The 14,572-nt window shown below is 41.6% G+C and overlaps 1 protein-coding gene across 6 annotated transcripts in view; it reads right to left on the bottom strand.

Annotated features, from left to right (window-relative positions):
- DENND2B (DENN domain containing 2B) overlaps positions 1 to 14,572 on the bottom strand; it is a 172,043-nt gene that overhangs the window by 38,668 nt on the left and 118,803 nt on the right. For all 6 annotated transcript variants that reach the window (XM_065839171.2, XM_065839170.2, XM_065839174.2 and 3 more), the window contains 7 exons: positions 12,320 to 12,468; positions 9,420 to 9,635; positions 7,935 to 8,031; positions 6,967 to 7,011; positions 4,502 to 4,686; positions 3,750 to 3,859; positions 1,618 to 1,687 (listed from right to left, as the gene is read on the bottom strand). In XM_065839171.2, the coding sequence (XP_065695243.1) occupies positions 1,618 to 1,687; positions 3,750 to 3,859; positions 4,502 to 4,686; positions 6,967 to 7,011; positions 7,935 to 8,031; positions 9,420 to 9,635; positions 12,320 to 12,468 (872 nt within the window). The remainder of the gene's footprint in view (positions 1 to 1,617; positions 1,688 to 3,749; positions 3,860 to 4,501; positions 4,687 to 6,966; positions 7,012 to 7,934; positions 8,032 to 9,419; positions 9,636 to 12,319; positions 12,469 to 14,572) is intronic.

Raw genomic sequence — 14,572 nt, 5'->3', positions numbered from 1 at the left:
CTAACATTCCCAGAAATACAGAAGTCTTAAACCACCTTTACCTGGTAGAGTGAAAACATTCCAAAATTTATTTCTAGCCAACGTTTTCTGAGGTTTTGTTATTTTTTTTTCCAAACATGCCTTATTATCCCTTAAATTAGAACACATAAAAAGTAATTGAATTGTATTGCTGCCCTGCCTCTTTTTATGCTTATTTACAGCAGTGAGGATACCTTCTAGGTGCTCCACTCATTTATCTCTGAATAACCCCTGATCAGCCCTAGATTTGCTGCAATACAAGCCTCCACTGGCATTTCCTTTCCACATATAAATCTTGTTGCGACCCACACTTGAGTACAGTGTTACACAGCATAAGCGAGTCTCTGTGATGCTACCTGTGGCAAATACCACCCACAGAATTGATAAACAAGTTTTCTGTTATGTTAGTTTAAACAAAACTTCTTACAAATAGAGGAACCCCACACAGCAATACCTCCCAGACAGAGCGTCTGCTGTCTGCACGACAAGGAGCCTTGCCATAGACAAAGAGCAGGGTAGGAGCAGGGTCAGGTACAGGCAGCAGGATGGAGAGTGCTGTACTAATACCAGCAAATTGCTCTGGCTACTGGAAGCCACTGAAAGCTACTGCAGGCAGGTGCTCACTGCTTGGGAAGATTGGAAATCATGCCAGAGAGGGGAGGAAAGGGAAAGTGCCGTTTTCCATTTCTCTTAAATAGAGGGTACCTATTTACAAGTTTGCAATGATGCTGCAGGCATTCATTTTGCCATGAGAGCAGCAAAAGTCTCCTGCAGCACCCAATGGCCACATAAGCTCTCCAGCCAAGTGTAGATAACCACCATGTGAACAGCCATGGCTTCCCACCTGGGCACTCACAACCAGCTCCAAACCTAGCTGAGAGGTGATGAGCACAGACTCACGCAAGAACAACCAACTGCTGTAGGCTTTGCTGCCATCCAGTCAGGCCTGCAGGATGGACAGCAAAATCCCTGTTTGCACTGTGCCTCACCTGCCTTAATACACTATGCAAGCCTTTGTGCAGTTTCCCTGCACACATTTGGGCTTTCAAGCTCTCAGTTTATTAGGTAACCAGTGATTTTCCAGGTGATGAGACAAAGCTATTTGGCAGGCTGAGTCAGGACCCCACACCACCAGCTGACCACCCCTGGTCATGAGGGCTGATTCACCTCCATCACAGACCTGCTGCAGACTGATGAGGCAGTGCTGGCAGAGTACTTTGGAGATGTAAGCAGCTGTCCGAGAGATAAATGCTACTCACAAATGTTTAGAAATATCACATTTGCCTTTGTTTGCAGTGTTATAGTATTTCAGATTCTGCTTGAAAGCACATAATATAAAGAATTGTAAAAATACTCACACAATAAACTTACCACATTCTCATGAATTTCCTACCAGACTTGCATCTATTTGACTGAGACTTATTTATTATTATTATTACATACTCCTTATTTTACTTGAGCGCCTTACATTTCCAAATTTCAGAGTGAATAACTCTGTTTTCTTTTAAAACCACAAGAGGCACCCTCAAAGTTCAGACTATAGTCTTGAGATATTGTTTGAAAGGATTTTGCATTTTGAGGTGAACGTGATCTACTTACCAACAGCCTCCTGCAATAACCAAACCGTCGGCTCCCATCTTCCCCAGTCAGCATGAAAGAGAAGGTCTCACTAGAAGAAAATAAAATTGCCCAGACCTTACAATCAGAACTACAGCATAGCTATGAGGTAGATAATTTTGAAAGGGATACTGCCTTAACCAGTGAGAGATTATACCCACTGGAGGGTCTTCTCTCCCTCTGCCCATCACCTGGACATACTCTGTGGACAAATTCCATCAGCAGTAGAGCAAAAATATCTGCACGGTTGTGGACAACCTGGCTATGTTCTTATAAGAAGAGATGGGTGCTGAATTTCAGTGACACGGCAGTCCCTTTGTACTGCTAAAGGAACACAAGAATCAGATTTTGCGGGCAGTATTCAAATGCTGTATCTCCATTACCTTTTGGTTAGATCCCATCTTTGGACTGTGCATTGTTCTTAAAGGGACAACCTTAGATATTCTCTAAGAGTAATCATTTTCTAACCCAGAAACAACAGGGATTACCAAAATCCAGCCCATTTTATATCCCTGTCCAGGATAAGGACCATTTGTGACAGAGAAGTAAAACGACAGTTCAAGGCTATAACTACAGCACAGGTAAAGGGATGGGTCTGTGAATTTGTGCCTGGACTGGGAAACATTCCTGACTGCTTTGCAATTTTTAAATGGCATTATATAGACCACTTTGTGTTGGAATGCCAGGGTTTATATAATTTTAGCTCCATATGGAAAGAATATCCCATTTCAAAAACATGGGTTCATTAAAAGTCTGTCCCAAAAAGTGGCAGCAGCGAAGATGAAATGCTGTGTAGGCAGGCCTGGGTGCTTCTAATACCAATATGACCCACACAGTTGTCCGCTTCTCCTTCAGTGTTTTCAACAACTCATTATTCAGGTGCTTCCACATACTGAATGATGCAGCCAAGCAACACAGAATATAACATGGTTGTGCTGTATGTGCAATGCATAAGCCAATAAAAAGTTCCATATATATTCTTGGCTTCAGTAATTTCTGCAGGTGAATGCTAGTTCCTTGTCATTGTTGAGAGTCCCTCCAGACACACTCTGAACAGGTCTTTCTTCATTTACACACATCTCACATCATGCATCTTAAAAAGCCATGTAATATTCTAGATGAACATGGGGAGATGCCACCTGGAGTCCTGAGTCCAGCTCTGGTTCCTCAGCACAGGACAGACATGGACCTGCTGGAGAAGGGCCAGAGGAGCCACAGAAATGATCAGAGGAATGGAACAGCTCTGCTGTGAGGACAGGCTGAGTGAGTTGGGATTGTTCAGTCTGGAGAAGAGAAGGTTCTGGGGAGACCTTATTGCAGCCTTACAGTACTTAAATGGGACTTATGCGAAAGATGGGGACAGATTTTTAATAGAGCCTCCAGCAATAGGACAAGGGCCTGTAGATGCCCCATCCCTGGAAACATTCAACGTCAAGTTGGACAGGGCTTTGAGCAACCTGAAGTACTTGAAGATGTCCCTGCTCATTGCAGGAGGTTGAACTAGATGACCTTTGAAGGTCCTTTCCAACACAAACTATTCTGTGATTCTATCCCTTCTGTCTATTCTACTACTTGTACACCTTCAGATCAACAGGTTCTGACACATGGATGGAGGGAAAAAAAAAGATACATTTTTTGAGGTTTCTTTTAAATGAAAAAGAAAATGCAAGCCTGCTTCTCCCCTTGCCCTTCTCCTCCAGTCATTGATCTCTGAAGGAAGGAAGACAGGCCTCCTCTGATGGCATAAGATTGGCTCCAAAAAAGTTCTCAGAACAGCATTGCTTTGAGCCAAATGAACAGGTGTCCTGCGATGTTGGACAACCCTTCTTGGGTAAATGACTAGGGCAGGTGGTGGGCAGGGCCCTGTCCTTTTTAAGATTTATTTTAAATACTACCATTTATGCTTTTGGGTTTAGCACTGAGAGGTACCTTCAAACCCTTTCCCTTCAGTCATACAGGCCTGTGAGGCAGGTAGGAAAGGGAAGAAATACAACAAAGAACTTAAAAAAATAAAAAAGTAAAATAAATACAGCTACTTGAACCTGAAGTCCTGAAGTGGCCAAGACTGAAACTGTTAATTCCTTAACTGGGCATGGGAGCACCAGGGGCTTTACCTGTTGTATTCAGAGACAGGGAGCCAGTCCTTGGCATCAGGAAAGCAGAACTGAGGAATGGCCTTGAGACGTTCCTCCGCTTCACGCATTTGCTTGGTTGGTCTTTCTAGCTGTGGGGGAGAAAATTGAGGTTTGTTCAGTTGCTGTCAGTGCCAGCTTCACAGCACCTCTCAGGAGGGGGGTTACTAACCAACTCTGAAGAACAAGAGCCCATCAACTTGTTCTTTATTTGTGCTTGGCAGAGTGAGGCATGACCCCAGGACAGGCTTATAGATGCTAGTACAATAGAAATAATCACTGCTGAGGTTTTTTAATTTTCTTTAAAATTGCCCAAAACTCTTTGGTTGCACAATGGCCACTTAAAACACAGTCCCAACTCAAATTCCTTTCTGCTGCAAGAGCACAAGAGAAATGCCACAGATCAGCAAAAGCCATTCCATTGACTTCAGTGAGTTTTGGAACAAATCCTAATATAGCCAAAATGAGTTAAAAATGAAATATTTAGAAACTGGATTTAAACTCAGTCTTTACAGCAGCTATCATCAGGGCAAACTCTCCAGCACTGGAAAAGATGGATTTGTAAACAGGGAAAGCTTTCAGTCACCTTCCCTATGCCCTTCACTTTGTAACAGGTCACTTTGGAACAATTATGAAAGCTGAATTATTAACTCCATTTAAAAAACAGATTTCTATTATTTTTCCCACTTATTCACTTCATTGATCTTAGAATGAAATGTATGTAAGAATTTTACCTTGGGAAACTGATATGTCACTTCTGGGAGGTAAGTGTTTTTAGAGGGCTTCTTTTTCAGTGACACTACCACGAAATACTCAAATAACTCCCGTTCCTGCCATTCAATCAGCTCCAGTTCCAGGGTTCGATAACTTGGAGCCCTCTTCAGCATTGACTGGATGTGTACTAGACGCTGGGTATGAGCTAGTATTAAAAAAAAAGAAAGAAGAAGAAGAAAAAGAAAAGACACAGATCATCACCTGGGACTGTGATGTGTATGTGTAAGCCATGACCACTCACAAGGTCTTTCAATTCCAAGCATGTTCTCCTTTCAAAACCAAACCTTCATACTGTGGTCTCCCTCACTAATTACTCCCATAAATCAAAACTTTCTCCAAGTATGCAAGTGATGCAACTCTAACTCACTAATATAATTTACAGCTCATAACTGTTACCCCTGCCAAGATTATAAGTCCTTATGTGGGTGTGCAAATGCAACTGGGGCCTCCAGGGTGATGGACCTCAGGCCTGACTTGGACCTGGTTTACATTGGTGAAAACCAGTTCTGTGACCCGTCCCTACATAGCACAGCTTTATGCCAAGAACCACTGAATGTGTATTTTCTCCCTCTCAACAGTACAAGCATAGTCCTGGAATGATCTCCAGGGAGGGGGAAAAGGGGGAAAGGGAAGGGAAGGGAAGCGGGGAGAAAGGGAAGGGAAAGGGGAAGGGCTGCAAATTGCCTCCTGTGAGACTGTTTTGTTTGTGCCAGTTCAACTGAGGGGCAGTCTTGGATTCATGGTCGCATCTAGTCCTGATTCAAAGATATGCCTTGATCCAGTGACTTGTCGCTAGACATCTAGGGTGGACTAGTCAGTAACATCATTACCAGTTCTGGTAGACCAGTAAGTGAAAACAGCTTAGTAAAACCAGTTTCCCACATGCTCTTCCCCACGTCTTCACACCAGGATCTCTGTGAAATGGCAAATGAATTATCAGCAGCACATGCCAGTCCCTTAAGGCTATATTCACTGACACTGCCCACGGTTTGTACAAGGCAGATTGTCCTTTGTGGTAGGGAAATAAGATGTCACAGGCACTTGATTACAGCAGTAACTATTTGACAGAAAGAAAACAAAATCCCTTAGTGACCAGCCGACACACAACTGGTTCAACAACACAAAAAATTAAAATTTGTTACGATAAAGCACTTGGGTCTTGGTGTGACTGCACAACTAGGGAAGCTAAATCCCAAAAAATGACCTGCCTTGAGATAGCCCCATGCTGCTGGCCAGTGCTTCATGTTTGCAAGACGCAAAACCACAGAGTCCACCCCAACAGATGGGGACCCAGTGAATCCTATCACATCACATGTGATAACTGGATCTTTGGCTCAGGATATCCTGAGAGCATCAATGTAAATATAAGGTCATGCAGGATCAGTTGGTTAGGGAGTCATCAGAGTGAAGATCCTCTATTCCACAACAATGGGGAAAAGAGCTTCCCAGCAACCCCTATATTTTTTGACACAAAGAGAAACAGAACTGAAAGCCCTTTTGGGCCAGTACTGGTCTACAAAGGAGTAATGAGACTTTTTCCACACATCACAGTACAATGTTGCATACAGTCTGGTTTGGGTGGTCTTGCCACCAGCCACCTACCTGGAACAAATCTTATTCCCTAAAACAATTTTTTCCAGCAAGTTTTCCTGCATGAACAGCAAGCAGGTGACATCTGCAGTAGATAGACACATATGTTTGCCCCTAATCTTATAACCACAGCTTTACACTCTTGTTTTGGTTTGGTTTTAGGGTTTTTTTGTTTTGTTTTGTTTTGTTTTTTTCCCACACTTACTAAGAACCTGAGAAGTTTTCAGTAAAAAGCTGTTGTTGCTGCCTTAAACTTTTTTATAGTTCTCTTTTTGTATCAGGACTCTTGAAAATGAGGGACTCATTTATTTGCCTGGCTCAAGCAGAGCTTGTGCAGGTGCTGTGTACCAACAAAGGAATTTCTACAATTTGGAGACTGCAGACCTATAAAAAAGAGTATAAGAACTGCTATGCTGAATCAGACCCAGAATCTTGCCTCCAACAGCAGCTAGCAGTAAACATTTAAAGCAGCATACGAATAAGAAGACAGCACGTTTATCCAATCTCATCCCTCTAAGTTTGCACCCAGTAGGCAGTCTGGAAAACATCAGCGTCTGTGAAGAGGCTGACAAAGCAAATCTATCAAAGGTCCTGTTCTTCATTATATGACACAGTTGCCAAATCCTTGTTAGATCCTCACAGCTCATTTTGTCCCTGCTTTCCACATTCATGCTCCTGTGCTGGGAGCTTTGTGAGCTCTGCAGTAATGGTGATTGCATAGTTCAGGAAGGAAAATATAGGCCATGGCCAGGAACAATGTGCAGTAGCAGGAAAACGTACGTTGATAAGGTCTGTGACAGTGGCTGACTAGAATTATTGCAGGCTGATCCCTTACCTTTAAACCTGTCATCTGAGTCACTCTCACTCTCGCTGTTCTCATCTGCAGAGGGGATAGAGGGATCAGTTAATACAAAACCAAAGCAAATATAAACTTGGTTTGCTGTAGTGAAACTGGGAAAAATCATATCTCGCACTGAGCCTTGTGATCCATGCAAGCTCTCTCCTCAGTTTTAAAATATCTTGAAATAAACAGTTTGAATGACTCCTTAGATTGTGTTTTCCTTGGATTAAGCTTCAATTTTGCTTGAGAATAAGTGCTTTGTTTTGATGAAAGTGTAAAATTCATTCTCCATTACGGCAACTGGTTGCAGTGAACCCCCATCTGTGCTACGCTACAGAGGTGAATGCGCCATTTGGAAAATGGATTTTAACCCTTCCAGTTCTTTTTCAGGCTACTTAAAAAAAACAAGCTATGCAGCACTTGAGAAGTCAAAGTAAGCCTTATGCACTTTGGGCAACACTTTCAATGACCAGAACTCACCAAACTGAGCGAGAGTAACATGCAAAAGTAATCTTATGACAAGATGCATTTCTGAGGTGTACACGCGTTAAAGCTCTATTGTACTCCTGCTACAAACACACCCTGAATTTGCTTTTGGCCCCTGCTTTTCCAGAAGCAGTCTGAAGTGCAATGTGAGTCACATTCACATGCCAGGAAAAATCATGAGTGAATTACAAGGTCAAAACTGTGAATTTTGGACAAAACTTACAGAAGCAAACTACTCAGAAAGTGACTGAAAAGGCAGCTGGTTAATTCTAGCTGTTCATAGGATGAATAGGAGAGACAATGCTGAGAATCTCGCTCATCCCCATTTTCTCCTCTTGCAGACAGAAATTTATCATTGTTTGGAGAAGAAAATTCTAAACAAAGTAGAGCTCAGGGCAGATGTGGAGGAAAGAAGGGAGTCTCTTAATCCTGTAACATTCAATTGGACTCACTGAACGGTGATGCTCATGCCATACCTCGTAGGGACGCTGTCTCAATATTGGACATAGAAAGTTTCTTCAGTCGTTTTTTCCCTCTTTTTGCACTGTAGATGGAATTAATTCTTTGGACAAGCTGCAAAATAAGAAAATGAAGAATCACTAAGACCAAGCACTTTTCTGCCAGGAGACTTTTAATTAATCTATCCAAACAAAGAATTTGTCCATGGATGACAGGCAGCTGAAGCCCCCAAAGCCTTCACTATTTCAAAGTGCATTTCTGATCTCCCTTCTTTTGAATCCCATTTGTTTGAATCACTGATTTTGAGTCTCACTCCTTTACCTATGGATGCATTTAAAAAAACAATTAAATTGCTCAGAATCCTAAATTCCATTTTCAAGAATTGTAGACATTTCCAATAAAAGCCCAATGAGCCTGAGGATTCAAAGGCAGCTGTTATTCTCTATCACCTCATTCCGCTCCCTCTGTGCTATTGTTTCTCTCTTCACTTGCATTGTCTAAGTAGCAGCAATCCATTAGCCATTTCCAACTTTGCCAAACTTTCATGGTCCCTAAGATCATATTCTCATTTTGAAGAGTAACATGTGTTAGTATTCCTCTGAACTGAGATGTTAGTGTGTTCAAATAAGCACAGAAGGAGATGGCCCTGACTTTCTAAAGCCCTTTCAGGTAGAGAGTGAACCAGCTGCTTTGAAGCTACATCGTACCAGTTGAGGATCTGGTCCATATGGGCTTCTGCTCCCTTCCCTTCCAACTCATGCTGTACTTGCCTTACTTCAGAGGCATTGGATCTGCTTTCTCCAATCTTATCCTTATCTACAAAAGTATTTTGAAGTTAGCTACTAGTGCTGCCTTTAGCTGGCTTTAGCCAGCACTAGCTAGAATTTTAACTCCTGGTAACTCCTGACTTCCCTCAGTAGGGCTAATGTAGATAATAATTGTCTGCCTAAAAATATCTGAGTTGATGGAAAATATTAATGAGATGACTTGTGTTTAGTGCCTTCAACAAGAATTTGGGATTACTAAGAATTTGTAATTAAGCAGAATATTATAACTTCTAAAGAGTCATAAATATAGAATCATTTTGGCTGGAACAGACCCTTAAGATCAACATGTCCAATCATAACCTAAATCTAGCACTAAACCATGTCCCTAAGAACCTCATCTATACATCTTATAGAATGTAGCAATTAATCTTCATAAAGTTTTTATGAGTCAGGAATAGTATATTTCAATCCATAGCAGCTTTACTTATAGAACTATAATACAATTTGCAAAAGCTGTTTTACCTCAGCTTGTAGAGAGAAATAAACTCAAGTGAGAGAAACCAATTCACTGCAGGCACAATAGGAAGTCAGGAACAGATCGCAGACTGGAACAAAAACTCACAGAACCCCTCCAACAGAGGTGAAAGGTCTAGCCTAGAATGGATAGTTTGAAGTGTTGGCTAAAGGCTGGATGGTGACCTATCCTCAGGATGAGCCTCATCACGCTGGCAGTACCTTTGGGATCCTCCTGGCCCGCCGTGTCGACAGCAACTCGCTTGCGGTGCTCAGGCTGTCCTCATTGAGGCTGGAAGGGGAAGAGGGGATGCCAAGCTGAGCCAGCAGCAGCATGTCGTCGTGGCTGTGCCTCTTGGGCAGCCGTGGTAAGCGGTGGCTCTTCCTTTCTGACCAGTTCCCGATGCGCAGAGACTGGCTGCCGGGCTTCGAAGGGAGCTGCAGGAACAACAACAGCTTGAGCTCTTCCCTTTCTCAGCAACACTTAGTGCACAGGCAGCTCTGTGAGTGAGCGATGGCCACACAAGGACATCATGCCAGGTGAGCCACTACTCTGTGGGATACGTGCAAAGAGAGGGTTCAAGGTCGAAATGAAGAGACAGGGGTCAGTATCTATGACTTCAAAGTCAAAAAAAAAAAAAAAAAAAAACAATAATACTTTTGGCTTTGGTGAACTTCCATGCTCGCACATCACATCAACTCTATAAGCCTTCAAACCTAACTTGAAGGTTTGGCTGACATTGGAACACTGACTCGATGGGCCTGATCTGTCTCACTTGCAGTAGTGAAAATCAAGAGCAATTACATTGAATTTGCTATTTATCCTTGAGAAAAAAAGCAGAAAATCAAGCTTGCTATATTTCCATGGTATTAAGATGTTTTAGTATCTCCCAGCGTGCAGAGGTGTGGTTACAGCTTTGTCCTTCATTTGCAAAGAATTCCCTTTAAAGCCCAAAACTGTTCTCATTGCAGGGGGAAGGGAGAAGCTCACTGACAGGATTAAGCACCAAGTAACAACTATCTTTAAAAAACTGGGGCTCTTTTGGAGCAGCCCTTCCAGCAGCTCTGCCCAGCTCTCACAAAGGTTAATTGGCGGGCTGGCAAGGCTGGGTCCTGCCTTCCCCTCTCAAACACAAACACTGTAAGAAGCTTAACCAACACGTCTAGAATAAAGTACTGTGATGTCAAAGAACTGTCAATTGGCATTTGCTAATATCCTATTAACAGTATTATGAGCTATAAACATCAAGTAATAAATGTCCCATTTGTTCTTCTTGGAGGCTTCGCCTATCACAGTGCCATACTATCTGGGGTTAAGTGCAGGTGTTTCTATGTGTGTGGGATTTACATCACAAATACAGTGTCATAAATAAAACATTCCTGTTATATCTGGTGACTTCAAAAACTGCAAGTAACAAATGGGAAAGGAGAAGACACACTGAGATTCAAAATGACCACAAGCCTGTGTTTCTGAGGCCTCTGCTTACCACAGGTTAGCACGGCAGGAGAATCTCCAGCAGTCTATAGTTTAATGAAAGAAATTCTTTTCAGTGATGATCTTTGAAAGCCTGCTGACCTCCTGATCTCTTCCATCTTGTTTATCATCATCCATGACTGAAAAGTTGCTAATGTTGCTAATCCAGCCATGTTGCTATGCTGGAAAAACTGCTTGATAAATCATTGCCAAAGCTGAAATTCTTCAGGAAATTGAGACTTTTCTATTTCTGGTCATTGGAGAATTACCCAGGCCCATAGCTGACCTGCTTTTAGTGTCTCTTCGCTTCATGTATCAGCACAATGACAGCGCAACTATGGCAGGACTGACTCCTGGTAGGAAACTCCTGGCAGCATTTCAAAAAGAAGCTACCAGAACAAAGATAGCCCTGCTGCAAAGATACTAGAGAGTACTTATTTACTGAGCAACTTTATCAAAGTCATTTTAATCTTCGGTCACCCAGTGTAAAACAGAAAACGATAGTACCTTACTATGGACTTGTAGGGTTCCCACTCTAATGGAACACCCTGTTGGATCCTTTAGATGCTACACAATTCCTGTTAACACACACACACAACCCAGAATAATTGTTAAACATAATAGTATGTCTCCACTACGAGGTTATCTTTGTGGCTGCAGTTTCTGTTTCTCCTTACTCTGCCTGGTTACTACTTTCCACTTGTTCCCTATTCAGTAGCTTTGCTGAAATCATTCCTGTTTTACAAATGATGTGTTAGGTGCATACTAAGAAACCTGGTGATACTTTTTCTTCTCTTGGACTGTGATGCTCCCATGCACAAAAAATAAGTGAAAGAAAATACATTCGGTTTTGGTTTAGGTCTCCTTACAAGACAAAAAAGTAAATTGTTGTGACCTTTTCTTCATCTGCAAATTTTCTGTTGATTCAGTGCAAAACAAGAGCTCCTTTAAAGGGCATTTTGAATCTCAAAATTAAGTATGTGATGAAATTTATGTTTTTCCTTAGGAACACAAATATCCCATAAACAACAAAGCAATCTGGCATTTCATAGCGTTCACAAAAAACAGACTGCTTTGGAAAATTCACCACAAAATGGAAAATCTGCACAGTTCCTGGTCTTTTACTTGATGCTGTAAACACAACTTGTACAGCCTTGTTAAATGCAGACTCTCAGATTTTTCTGATTATTTTATTATTATCTATTAGGAGGCCTCCCCCATTTTACAGTAAAGCATGCCACACTACGTACTTCACATGAGCACAGTCACAACGGGCCTCACATAACAATACATGGGGGGATTAAGCAGCAAACTTTTTCCCTCCTGTCCCTACTGAAAGCCCAGCAGCAAACGCGGGGGCAATTCACAGAGAGGTGCAGTCATACAAATAACTTAGGGCCAGATTCAGCTCACAAACCACCGGTGGAAGGATTCTGCTCAAACTCATCGGGGACCAGCACAAAGAGCCATCAGCTGCCGCAGCGCTGAGCCTCTGAGCTGCAGCTGCCAAGAGCGTTCCCAGCGACCACTTATGCATTTGATCACGCTCCTTTTTCCAGACACCCTTTCTCGTTCGTCACGGCTGCTCTTCCTCCTATGCCACGACCGATTTTCATGCAGAAGTTTTAAGCAGGCTTCAAGCCGGTACCTGGGGAGGTGATGTGTATTTCCTGTCCTGCGGCGCCCACATCCTGTGCAAGGAATCCAGGGAATTCTCCGAGAGCTGATGGGATTTTCGGCCCGCGTGACGGCCCTTCAGCTCCACATCCTCGTACGGGTTTTCCTTGGGTGACTCGCCTTCATGTTTTGTTTGTGGTTTTTTTTTTCCAAGAAAAGGAAAACAGACAGGAATGTAAAGTTAAAAAAAATCATGTGAACCAAGTGAAAAGCTTTTAGAAAAGCTTCTCGGCTTTCAGCATGACTCATCCCTCGAGCTGCAGCTGCAAGTATTTGGAAGAGAACTTGGCTATGAGGTTGGCAAGTTTCTTTGGGGTTTTTTACTGCCTTGTTGGGTTTTTTTTAAATAAAATGCAAAGATTTCACTAGACGTGCTTCTGAGCATCCGCAGCTGTGGAAAATTTATTGATATATAAAAGCTAAGGCACAGAACTTCTTTAAAGTGTATCAGTAGGTTTTGTAAATCTATAGCAGCCACTCACAAGGTGAAATGAATAGCAATAAATAACTTTTCTCAACATACCACCCTAACACACAATAAGACAACTTTTATTCGATGCTACCTTCGCTTTTTTCTTCCCCTGAGAGAAGGCAAAGACAGAATAAACACTTCAACTCTGCAGTCCCAAGAGAGAAGAATGGAAAATGTAAAAGATGAGGGAAGAATTTCTGCCCCGACCACACTACATCCTCGAAGTGTTCTTTAAAACACATCATGCCTTCTAATTAAGCAGTTATTCATTTCAAATTACGTAAAATTAATGTCTCCCAGAAGGAAACTCATTCTGCCAGTTATATAGAGAGGCTTGAACAGCTAAGCACTAAATAAGACATACATGAAAAATACATCAAAAAGCAGACTGCAATCTTTGAATTTGAAAGCATTTGAAAACCTGAACCAAAATGTATACTCCAGATTTGAGTTCCACTACCCTTGGGCAGCCTAAGGACCGGTGGAATAGCCCACCATCTCAAAATTCCTGAACTCACTAAACCTCTCACTGAACCAAGAAGCATGAAGATGAATGAGTGGCATCAGTAAAATGAGCGTTTTGAACCCACTTCTTCAGACAGTTCATAACCAGCAGCTGGTTTAGAAATTCAGGTTCTTCAAGCACATGCTCCTTCCAGTTTTCCAACTATCTTACACAGAAAAACATCCCCAAAAGAGTAATCTACTGAAATTAAAGTTTTGAATTTGCAGAAACTTGAAACATGTAGGAAGTTCAAAGCTTTTGAATCAACTTGCTTTTTGGTTTTATATCTAAAGATTACTCTAAAACTCGCGGGTTTAGTACAATATATATTGCAATACAAGCTGTTAAATATAGGAAATTCAGATTTTACTTCACACTGTATCAATTAAGAACTGAGGACAGGAAGATATAGCATGGTTTATTATTCACACCATTACAGAAAATATTCACGGCTTTTACAGAGATGACCAGCTAAGGCACAGATGTTTTCAATGAGGGCAAGGCCTGGATTAATACCCAGTTTGTTTGACTACCAGTTTTTTTGGTTCTAGACAGAATATTGCATTTCCTCATTGTACGAAAGAACACAGAAGTAGTTTGTGCTTTCTGCTTCATTGTTAAGCCTGGAAGTATGAGGCTACTTGATTCATCAATTATAACAATAAAAGCTTTTGCTTAGCAAGTTCATCTATTCACAATACAAGTAAAAATATAGTTTTGCTTAAGTAGTGCATCGCCCTAATGATTTCTGGTTAAATATAAGCACAAGAATGAATGTTTTAGCTTTGTTTAATTAGAAGCCTGAAAAACTGGTGCTCTTGAAGAATGTTTGAATTGGCAATCACAGCTTATTATATCATCCAGAGGGAATCTGCTTCTAGAGGTTGCACTATCGTCATAGTCAATCTGCATGCCACATGGGAAGAACAGCCCCAGGTGCATGGGGTACTTAGAAGAAAAACCTTTTGATTAATGCAATGAGTGGGATAAATCTTAAGCAACAATTAGTCCTACAAAAATTTAGAGTTACAAATGTTCTAGGAGGACCATGGAATTGATTGACTCCTTCTGTAGGAAGAAAAATAAATAGATACTGCACACTCATTCTATTACTTGTAAACTCTAGAGCTCTAGATATGATAATCATAACAACAATAAATGGTCAGCTTCACAAAATGTTGTTGCTTACAGCTAATTGGACTGTACTGGCATAATAAAATTTCTTGTAAGCCCAAGTCAAGTATAGG

Source organism: Patagioenas fasciata, chromosome 5 (genome assembly GCF_037038585.1).
Source record: "Patagioenas fasciata isolate bPatFas1 chromosome 5, bPatFas1.hap1, whole genome shotgun sequence".
Classification (NCBI taxonomy): domain Eukaryota; kingdom Metazoa; phylum Chordata; class Aves; order Columbiformes; family Columbidae; genus Patagioenas; species Patagioenas fasciata.
This window is presented reverse-complemented; position numbering and strand designations above follow the sequence as displayed.